We start from the raw sequence: 11,410 nt of genomic DNA on the forward strand, positions 1-11,410 counted from the left end.
GTGGGAGACTCTCTTCTTTAATTTGCACAAAATTATATATATCCCTTGAGGCAGCTTGTTTCTTATGAGCAGGGAAATATTTAGCAGAGAAGTAATAATTCATATCCTGGGGACTACGCACACAACCAGGATCAAGAGAATTAAACCATATCTTAGCATCACCCTTTAATGAGAACGGAAATATTTTAAGGATATAAAAGTAGCGAGTTCTCTCATCATTAGTGAACAGGGTGGCTATATCATTTAATTTAGTAAGATGTGCCACAACCGTTTCAGATTCATAACCATAGAAAGGATCAGATTCAACTAAAGTAATTATATCAGGATCAATAGAGAATTCATAATCCTTATCAGTAACAAAGATAGGTAAAGTAGCATAAGCAGGATCATATTTCATTCTAGCATTCAGAGTTTTTTGTTTAAGCTTAGCTAATAATTTCTTAAGACCACTTCTATCATTGCAAGTAAGAAAGTCTCTTTTAGTTTCTTCATCCATAACATAGCCCTTAGGCACAACAGGCAATTCATATTTATTAGGAGAGCCTTCATCATCACTTTCATCAATATTATTAGTTTCAATAATTTCATTCTCTCTAACCCTAGCAAGTTGTTCATCAAGAAATTCACCAAGTGGCACAGTAGTATCAAGCATAGAAGTAGTTTCATCATAAGTATCATGCATAGCAGAAGTGGCATCATCAATAATATGCGAAATATCAGAATTAATAGCAAAAGCAGGTTTATGTGTCACAAGCTTACTCAAAACAGAAGATGAATCAAGTGCAGAGCTAGATGGCAGTTCCTTGCCTCCCCTCGTAGTTGAGGGATAAATCTTGGTTTTTGTATCTCTCAAGTTCTTCATAATGATAAGCAGATATAAATCCCAAGTGACTTAAAGAATAGAGCTATGCTCCTCGGCAACGGCGCCAAAAAATAGTCTTGATAACCCACAAGTATAGGGGATCGCAACAGTTTTTGAGGGTAGAGTATTCAACCCAAATTTATTGATTCGACACAAGGGGAGCCAAAGAATATTCTCAAGTATTAGCAGCTGAGTTGTCAATTCAACCACACCTGGAAACTTAGTATCTGCAGCAAAGTGTTTAGTAGCAAAGTAATATGATAGTAGTGGTAACGGTAGCAAAAGGTAATGATAGCAAAAGTAATTTTTTTGATATTTTATAGTGATGATAACAATAGCAACGGAAAAATAAATAAACGAAGAACAATATATGGAAAGCTCGTAGGCAATGGATCGATAATAGATAATTATGCTGAATGTGGTTCATCATGTAACAATCATAACATAGGGTGACACAGAACTAGCTCCGATTCATCAATGTAATGTAGGCATGTATTCCGAATATAGTCATACGTGCTTATGGAAAAGAACTTGTATGACATCTTTTGTCCTACCCTCCCGTGGCAGTGGGGTCCTAGTGGAAACTAAGGGATATTAAGGCCTCCTTTTAATAGAGTACCGGACCAAAGCATTAACACATAGTGAATACATGAACTCCTCAAACTATGGTCATCACCGGAAGTGGTCCCGATTATTGTCACTTCGGGGTTGCCGGATCATAACACATAGTAGGTGACTATAGACTTGCAAGATAGGATCAAAAACTCACATATATTCATGAAAACATAATAGGTTCAGATCTGAAATCATGACACTCGGACCCTAGTGACAAGCATTAAGCATAACAAAGTCATAGCAACATCAATCTCAAAACATAGTGGATACTAGGGATCAAACCCTAACAAAACTAACTGGACTACATGATAAATCTCATCAACCCATCACCGTCCAGCAAGCCTATGATGGAATTACTCATGCACGGTGGTGAGCATCATGAAATTGGTGATGGAGGATGGTTGATGATGACGACGGCGACGGATTCCCCTCTCCGGAGCCCCGAACGGACTCCAGACCAGCCCTCCCGAGAGAGTTTAGGGCTTGGCGGCGGCTCCGTATTGTAAAACGCGATGAATTCTTCTTCTTTATTTTTTTCTCTCCGAACACGAATATATGGAGTTGGAGTTGAGGTCGGTGGAGCTCCAGGGGGTCCACGAGGCAGGGGGCAGGCGCGTCCCCACCCTCGTTGCTAGGGTGTGGGCCCCTGGCCTTGATTCTTTGCCAATATTTTTTATTATTTCAAAAATAATCTCCGTAGAGTTTCAGGTCATTCTGAGAACTTTTGTTTCTGTACATAAATAACACCATGGCAATTCTGCTGAAAGCAGCATCAGTTCGGGTTAGTTCCATTCAAATCATGCAAGTTAGAGTCCAAAATAAGGGCAAAAGTGTTTGAAAAAGTAAATACGACGGAGACGTATCAAGTTGCAGTCTCTCTGGGTTAACAACCCTGACCTCTAGCGGATCTGGGCAGAGACAAACCCAAGGCCGGCAACCACCCGGTCTTAGACAGTAGCGACCATGGACGGGCGAAACAGATGCGACCTCACTGCGGATGGCAAGCTCCAGGCCGACGTCCACCCGATCTGGACAGTATGGAGCACCGGCAACGACGCATCACAAGCGCTAGGGTTCGGGAGGAGCAGAGTGGGGAGAGGAGATGGGAAGGAAGGAGGAGTGGAGTGGCCCCGCCGCCGCCAACCCACGCCGAGGCTTCACTTGCTAGGGACTATCGGTGGCGGCGAGGGAAAGGGCGAGGGAGGAGGAGCCGGTGGCGGCGAGATTGGGGTCCGCCCGTGTCGCCCTGGGGACGACGCGGGGGCCAGGCAGGTCAGGCTGTCTGTGTTAGCCCTTAAAATACACATCTACCCACAGATTTTTCCATAGCCGGGTAAAATACATTTAATAGTACTAGAATTTTTTAGTTATAAGGCTCAAGTAGTACAATACTGCCACTAGGTCCAGAACGCGCCCAGCAATTCATTAGCAAGGACATGGGTGAGTCCGCGAGTCAAGTGGGTACCATGCCTGTGTGAACGTAGCAGCGAAACGCGGACGGGGTGAGGAGGGTGGGGCTGGCGAGGCGGACGACGACGACCACCCCCCCGCACCCGCCCGCGCCGCGGAGCGGACCCGTACGGCCGTTGGAGTAAACCGGATTTGATAGCGGCCGATACGTCCGCCGCAGTGGCCGAGTAGGAGAGAGAAAACCAGCGGCCTCGTCGACGGGCTAGCCCACACGCACGCGGCGCAGCCCCCCAGGGGAGGAGAGAGAAAGAGAGAGAAAAACCAGCACCACGTCGGTACAAAACGAGGCCAGAGGAGAGAGAGGGGCGAAGAAGCAGAGGTGTGGGGGAGAGAGAGAGAAGGGAAGAGAAGAGACGAGGAAAGTGTTGGCGGTGTGCTCGCGCCATTCCATCCCCTCCCCTCCCCGCGACCCGGCCCCGCCGGATCTCGCCGCCGTCGGCGCCGGCTCCCCCTGGGCGGCGCCGCAGCCGCGCCCCCGATCGGCGGCCGCGCCCCCCGCCCATGGTCGTTGCGCCCGCGTGGGCGACTCGGAGCGCGTGAGTAGGCAGGCGCCACGTGCCACGGGGCGCGTGTACACTCGGCGGCGGCCATGGCGGACCTGGCTTCCTCCTGCAAGGTAGGCGCACACCCGCCCAGCCCGCCCCGCTGCCAATTCGCCCCGATCTCCCCCGATTTCTCCAGGAATTCGACGCGGGTGGGGGAATTCGAGCCCGTGCCCCCTCCTCCTCAATCGCTTTGACTGTGTTTACTGCTGGTGGTAGCGATGGATGTGGAACTGCCGGTATTTCGGAGTCTAGTTTTGGTGTTAATAAGGAGGCAGTGGATTAGTTGGCGTCAGTAGCATCGAGTGGCGGGCGCCCATTCCTGCTGTCTGGGGTTGTCACAGGTGGGTGGGGTTTGAAGTTGAAGGTCGCTGCTGCCTGCCGATGCTCTGGCTGGGTGTTGTCGCAGGAGGGGGGTCAAGTTGAAGATTGCTGCTGCGCGCCAATGCTTCATATGGCATGTTTCTGTAATAATTTGGCTCCGTGTGTGTCTTGATGTTGCAGAGGTCGAGTGGTTCTGCATTTTTCTCTCTGCATTAATAAAGTGCCTGCGGTATAAAGGGAAGTATCTACCGATGGATTCAGCAGAGCCTTTAGCGTGTGCTTTTACTTGTTTGTACTCGCTTGACTCGTCACACATGGGTTGGTCCAGTGTCCACAATCATATAGGAGTGAGTTTTCAGGAGTCCTTTGTGTTGGCCTAGTCTTAAAGTTGACATGAGAAAATAGTTTGCTAGTTTGGATTAATGTATTCCATGACAATTGCATAAGTAGGATTAGTTGTACTAGTGGGTTGATATCTTAGTTTGGATCCATGACAATTACTTGAGCGAGATTAGCTGTACTATGCTCAAATCCACACACAATCATCTCTCTGTTAAGTACTGAAACATGCTAGGCCTACAAAGAATCTACATGGGCCCCTTCATCCCCCTATTATCATAATCCTCCATGTCAGCTTGCCTGTAAAAATTTTAAGTAACCTTTTGTAGATGTAGCATTACTCGTACGGAGATGCCCCCCAAGATTGGTATGCATGTCTTGCCAAAAATGAGTTGCCAAAAATGAGTTGCTTGTGCCACTTTAGCTTTGACCTTTTCCATTGTCCATCGCAGGATAAACTGGCATACTTTCGAATAAAGGAACTCAAAGATATCTTGCACCAGTTAGGCCTACCAAAGCAAGGAAAGAAGCAGGTTGGCAAATGTTGTTGCTCTCTTAATTATTTCCTGCACTTTGTTTTGCCATCTCTGTGAAGTTCGTTTTCAACTATATGGTGACCACATGGTGTAACTTCCTTTGCTGGGTGTTCATTATACTTCATAATACATATTCTTGTAATTCCTAAGGGCACTTGAGACTGGGAGCATGTCCTCGTGAGCAAAACGATAATTGTAGACATTAAAAAGATCCAAAAGACAAACAAATGTATATGCTGAAATATTTGATGCACACAATTTTATGCGAAAATATGTCCATTTACGTTCCTGAAAAATATACACATATAGTTTCTACATCACCCTTCATACATTGTATATGTAGTACACAAATGGTATCACACGCATGCCTGAGAATTCCAAATTAAAAGCAGTTGATTCAATTTTTTAAACCTCTCATAAGTACAGAATCTATACTCTGCAGAATATGTCCTTTGGATAATGCTATCAATTTTATATTTTCATTATCTAATTCAGTTTCCTCATCTGGTCACAGGATCTTATTGACAGGGTATTGGCACTGTTATCAGATGAGCAAGGTATGCATGTCTGCTGTTTGTATTTCCCTTCTCTGTATCTTGATTGATTGCATTTTACATTTTCACGGGATAGCCTTACATTTTATATTATGCTAAAGCCAAAGTTTCTTTTTGCACACTGCTGTTTCCATCTTAAGCCCCCTTTCTTAGTTTCCATTTTGGTATTTGATTAACCAATTCTGTTTTTTCGATCAGTAGACTGGCTAGTTAACTATTTGATGTTATCTTTGTCTCAATGTCATACATTTCTTCATCTCGAATGTTGTAATGATTTATACTTTCCTGAACTACCTGCTAAGTTTTTGTTCTGTTATCCTGTTGCAGGTCAAAGGCATCATGGGTGGGGAAGAAAAAATTCTTTCACAAAGGAGGCAGTGGCAAAAATTGTTGATGATATATACAGGTTCAATTATATTGTTTTATCAAATTATCTCTGTAACAGAGCAGTGCAGATATTTGAGATAAAATTATTGGTGCTTCTTTTTGAGGTATTTATGCTTTCATTAGCAGGAAAATGCAAATCCAATCTGCTCCCGATCTAGCCACCAGGTCGCACACTGGATCAGATTTGTTCCGGCCTAAAGATGAAGTCAACGACTCCTTCCAGCCACAGCCGGTGTCTAAGGTCCGCTGCATTTGTGATAGCAAGTTGCTAAATGATAATATGATCCAGGTATTGTAGTTGTTTTCCTCTCTTTTTTTTTCCTTGAAAAGACGACTGTGACATGAAGCAAAGTTCTTATAGTTTCTCAACTTAGTTCAGTTTTTTGTGCTGCCCTCCCTTTTTGAGAATTTTACTGTGCCTTTTCTGCAGTGTGAGGATGATCGATGCCACGTGTGGCAACATATGAGTTGTGTGCTCGTTCCAGATAAGCCAACTGAGGGTGTTGGCCCTGAAGTTCCACCCCATTTCTACTGTGAATTATGCCGACTAAGTCGGGCAGACCCGTATGTCTTGCTTCTCCTGCTTGCTCTTTGTCTCTTTTAGCTCATTTTTTTATCTGATATACACTTTTATTTTATAGTGCATTTATGTTTCTTAATCATTATGTTAGTCACTACTCCCTCCGTTTCTAAATATAAGCCTTTTTAGAGATTTCAAACAGACTACATACGGAGCACAATGAGTTAATCTACACTGTAAAATATGTCTATATACATCCGTAGGTAGTTCGTATTGTAATCTCTAAGAAGTCTTATATTTAGAAACAGAGGGAGTAGAATTTAACAATGAATTCTAATTGGAACTTTGAAAGCGATTAACTCGCTCCAGATAGTACCTTCCATACAATTTAATTTATTAAATTGGAATGCCTGTTGTGGTAAATAAATCTGATCACTTTCTTTTTTTGTGTCTGATCAACCATAAGTTAGTGTCCTGATACAAATGCCATTGAACCTGCCATTTCATTCCTCTGGAGAATGGAGTACTTTTGGGAATGAAGTTATTCATGCATCAGGCCTTCTGTATCTTTTCATTTATTATTTGAACTGCTATGCCCATTCTATAACTGGTTAAGTTAGGGGTTCCTAGAATGTTTCCATAAGTGTTGATTGGCTAAGTTCACGCTGTGCTTACTAAACACCAACTTATTGCTGCTGGGCTTTAATGTACAGGGTGTTTTATTTCTTGTTGTACTTTCTTCTTTTGTGTCTGATCAACTGTTAGTGTTCTGATACGAATACTATCGAACCTACCATTTCATTCCTCTGGAGAATGGAGTACTTTTGGGAATGAAGTTATCCATGCATCAAGCCTTCTATATCTGTTCATTTATTATTTGAACTGCTATGCCCTCTGTTCAAGTCAGGGGTTCCTAGAATGTTCCCATTAGTGTTAATTGGCTAAGTTCACGTTGTGCTTTATTTAAATAAATAAATCAGAATCTCGAACGAGTTGTCCCTTGAAGGAGTGTCGAACTTTGTAAATGTAATTAGGGCATCCGAAGTTGGAAACTCTGAATAGCATTATAGAAGTTGACCTCCATATCATGCACTGTTTATGTCCAGTAGAAAGCATTATTTAAGCTGAAGTACTTGTTTTGTTGTGTTGTGTTTTAGGTTGATGCACTTCCCCTGCTTTTTTTGTGTGGTCTGGAAAGTGGAATTTTCACTTGCTGAAGTTTCAGACTTCTAAATTTGCAGGTTTTGGGTCACTACAGGAAATCCATTACCACCTCTCAAATTCATGTCATCTGGTGTTGCAAATGATGGGTGAGTATAAGATGAAATCTTGTTACTAGTCGCCAGCATGTATACCATCATACATGATGTTTCCCTTCCCTCTTTCTGAAAGAAGAAAACAATTGGAAAGAGCTAAAAAGCACGGATACGGAGACATGGACATGGCAATATGCATACGGGGACATGGGATACGGCATTTTCCAAAAACAGCCAATCGGGGATACGACGAGCATATTTTTTTTAAATATACCATATAATAGAGTTAAAACAAAAAATTAGTGAGAAACTGAGATGACATCAGAATACTGCCCCATTTGTTGTCTCCCTTTTCAAGTGTTCAGTGATTGAATTAAATTAATTGTTCCTCCAGACCCGTGTCATTGCGATTGCAACTTGCAAAATACATCAAAAGCTAGTATTAGAGACTGAAGAGGATGCAGGTGCAACTTTCTGAACATAAGCCCACAGAGGATATTTCAGATCTACAAAACCAGGCTGCCTTTCACTCTCACCCACGTATGGTAGGTTACAGGCGGTGGCGCTCCCAGATGCCATGCTACCTAACAGCAAGCAGCAACAACAATCAACACTCAGCAACAGCACGAAGCCAAGAACAGCAGGAAAGAGGAGAGCGGCTGGGCTTTGGGGGATGGCAGCATGGGGAAGCAAGAAGCATGTAGCACAAGAACAGCACGGGAAGCAAGCAGCAGCAGCTCGACAGCAAAAAATCGAGTCACAAAGAGATAAAGAGGTCGAGGTTACCTGCTCGAGCGTGGTTGCCGTTGAGAGGAGTGCTGCTGTGCTTGGGGGAAATGGCTGCGGTCGTGTCAAGGCGGTGGCGGTTGCAGCAGCGTCGAGTCCAGGCAGCGGCGGTGTGGTCAGCTGGATGCTGGATCAGCTCGTCCCTTTTCTGGTGCTTGTGTGTGCGTACCTGGCAACAATAGAGTTTCTATCGTGTCGTTACTGTGCTCCAAAGTCCCACCGCGTCCACAGCGTATCCCCACCTTATCCCTATTTTTTTTAATTCGGAAAAGATGGGCTACTGTGGGATATGTGCATCCCGGTGTATCGCCGTGCCCCCCCTCCCCCCAATACTAGGATGCCAATTCGACTGTTTCTGCCTTGTCCATGCTTTGCTGGGAAAGAGCACATTCTCACCATATTTGATTCTACTTTTAGGACGAAATGCATGGTAGATTGTATTGCTTTGTTTATTTTCCCAGGGATGCCCGTTATGCTATTATTATAGACAAGTAAACACAGTTCATTTCTTCCAATTAATAAGTGCTGGTTCATCCAACACAATCATATATATTAGTGGGTTGCTCCAGTTGAATGACAGGCCTGGCGCAGTGGTGAAGTACTCCCCACCTGTGCCAAGAGGTCCTGGGTTCGACACAGCCTCCCTGCATTGCACTGTGCAGGGGCAAGACTTGCCTCGTATAATCCTCGTGTGAATAGTGTCTCTACTGTTTTCCCATGTTCCGAACGGGGCCTTGTATGTTGTACAATGCTTCTTAAATGTTAATTTCTCTTGCAATGTTAATCTGCCGTATATTACTAAGGGTAATATATAGGTACACCTTTATTGTAGGGTGATCGATTACTGCAAAGTAGGGATGCAAGCGGGGCGGGCTAACGAACAATACCATAATTCAGACATAGTGTTAATTTTAGACAAGTAATGAGCAAATTATGAGCTTATTGATGAGTTTTGCGGGATGAAGCGGGATGCCACTTGCACCCCTACTGCATAGTGATGTGCTTCATTGTCTGGTTTAAGATTTTTGTGTTACTTGTGATATAAACTTGTCCTTATTGCATCCTCACATTGCCACTTATCTGTAGAACAAGTGTACTTCAAACCGTGGAGAAAACCTTCCAACTTTCTCGAGCGGATAGGGAAACAGTTCAGAGATCAGAATATGATCTCCAGGTATGCTCTCCTGAAAAGCTAATTTTTGCATTCCTGAGTTCTGAGTGAAATCGCCCTCATTACCGCGAGTGTAGTTTACAACTTGGTAAACACCTGTGTAGAGAAATTGGACAGTGACAACTTGATGTAGAATCTCGTACCTGAAGGTATGCACATATTGCGGTTGGAATAGATCTAGAATAGTTGGTGAAGACAAATGTCATAGCAGTACTTCAGTGACACTGCTTAATTCATGTTTTGCTTGATTAAGAATGTAAAATGCTAGTAGGTGTTGTATAGGACATATATTTGAGTGCTGTTACAACTCGCTGAGGATGAGCATCCACACCAAAGAGTTTCCTTAATTTTCTGGATTCATTCACTTTCTTCCTTTGCTTTTTACATAGATATATACACAAGCATACATGGACCACTTGGGTTAAACTACACAAACTCAACCGGATGGAAACTAAGAAAATCAATCTAATATTTAGCAACCGACAGTCAACCTGGCAATCTGGTCGGGTTTGGTCGGGTCAACCTCTACCAGACCCATACCCGAATACTAATCGGGTCGATCATCCACCCACAACCCTACCCATGGGTTTGATTCCAGACCCATGCCAAAACCCATCGGGTAACCTGACCCGATCGGGCACCCATTGGGTCTGAGCTGCACCAACATGCAGTCGCAGTGGTAAAGCTGCTGCCTTGTGACCATGAGGTCATGGGTTCAAGTCCTGGAAACAGCCTCTTACAGAAATGTAGGGAAAGGCTGCGTACTATAGACCCAAAGTGGTCGGACCCTTCCCTGGACCCTGCGCAAGCGGGAGCTACATGCACCAGGTTGCCCTTTTTTTAAGGGCGACCCATCAGGTAACCCACAGGGCACAAACCTATGCCCATACCCTACTCACGACTAATCGGGTTACCCGTGGGTAAGACCCATGGACGAAGACGGCGACCCATACCCTATCCATTTGGGTTGGGTGCCCATGGGTCAAACTGCCGGGTTGAACCGACAGCAACTACAGTGAACAGTACACTTGAAGCTACAGTAGACACACCATAGTTCTCAGTTTGTAATGTGCCATGCTTTGGGCAAAGGAAATTAATACGACATGGTACCGCTATACCTTTACGTACCTGAATTCTGAAAGTCTTCCTCGTTTTAAGATACTGCTATGTTACATCTGACTAATCCGGAAGAAATGAGTATATGTCTAGGTTTTAAGGCATCTGGATTCTATCATTGAATTTAGACTTACAGGAATATTATATTATCCCATGCATTTTGTTATTGAATCATGAAGGCAAACATCTGAGGATAAAGGATAAGTTATGTTCTTTATGTAGAAAAAGCGACGGGGGTATCAGTAATCTATATGGTTCACTTGCCTTTTTTTTGCGTTATTGGATAGTTTCATGTTTACCATATATAGATGCTATGCTAGTCTCTTGTATATGTAGAGGAGTGATTCTCTTAGAAGTTTTAAGTTTGCAGATATATTCTGATATCAGACTATATATGTTGGTCTGCAGTACTGTCTTATTAACCAGAGGATGTTTTATGCACAGGTTTGGTGCATTCTTATGAATGATAAAGTTCAGTTCAGGATGCAGTGGCCCCAATATGCAGAATTGGAAGTGAATGGTATTGTTGGCAATTTATAACTAGGCTTGAGGAATATTTTTGAAATGCATATCAGTTCAGTTTGCTTATATCCCAGACACTGCTCTAACATATGTGCTAAATCTGAGTTGTATAGCCTTGTAGGTTGTGTTTTACATTGATCATTTCGGAATTAAGGGTTAACAATGTGAATGTCGTTTATCTTCTCCATTCATTCAGGTTTTGCTGTACGAGTAGTGACCAGACCTGGTTCTCAGTTGCTAGGCATAAATGGACGGGATGATGGGCCATTGGTGAGTTCATTCTTATTCTGTTCCTCTACTTACACTTTCATCCTTGTCTTGAATAAAAGGGTATTACATTTGGACCAGCAAGCTTATGTATGCCTGTGAGTCTGTGACCACAATTCTACTTGCAGCAACACTTGGCCAGG

General features: G+C 43.6%; 1 protein-coding gene across 3 annotated transcripts in view; it reads left to right on the forward strand.

The window, feature by feature from the left end:
- The first annotated feature begins 3,206 nt into the window (after positions 1–3,206).
- Positions 3,207–11,410, forward strand: part of LOC123189169 (E3 SUMO-protein ligase SIZ1) — a 15,226-nt gene continuing 7,022 nt past the window's right edge. The window contains exons 1-10 of one of the 3 annotated variants that reach the window (XM_044601521.1): positions 3,207–3,563; positions 4,605–4,685; positions 5,203–5,245; positions 5,570–5,648; positions 5,753–5,918; positions 6,060–6,193; positions 7,391–7,459; positions 9,278–9,365; positions 10,923–10,998; positions 11,197–11,270. In XM_044601521.1, coding sequence (XP_044457456.1) covers positions 3,537–3,563; positions 4,605–4,685; positions 5,203–5,245; positions 5,570–5,648; positions 5,753–5,918; positions 6,060–6,193; positions 7,391–7,459; positions 9,278–9,365; positions 10,923–10,998; positions 11,197–11,270 — 837 coding nt within the window. In that variant the 5' untranslated portion in view covers positions 3,207–3,536. The remainder of the gene's footprint in view (positions 3,564–4,604; positions 4,686–5,202; positions 5,246–5,569; positions 5,649–5,752; positions 5,919–6,059; positions 6,194–7,390; positions 7,460–9,277; positions 9,366–10,922; positions 10,999–11,196; positions 11,271–11,410) is intronic. The other 2 variants (XM_044601516.1, XM_044601530.1) reach the window with 2 other exon arrangements.

Source organism: Triticum aestivum, chromosome 1A, assembly GCF_018294505.1.
Source record: "Triticum aestivum cultivar Chinese Spring chromosome 1A, IWGSC CS RefSeq v2.1, whole genome shotgun sequence".
In the NCBI taxonomy this organism is placed as follows: Eukaryota; Viridiplantae; Streptophyta; class Magnoliopsida; order Poales; family Poaceae; genus Triticum; species Triticum aestivum.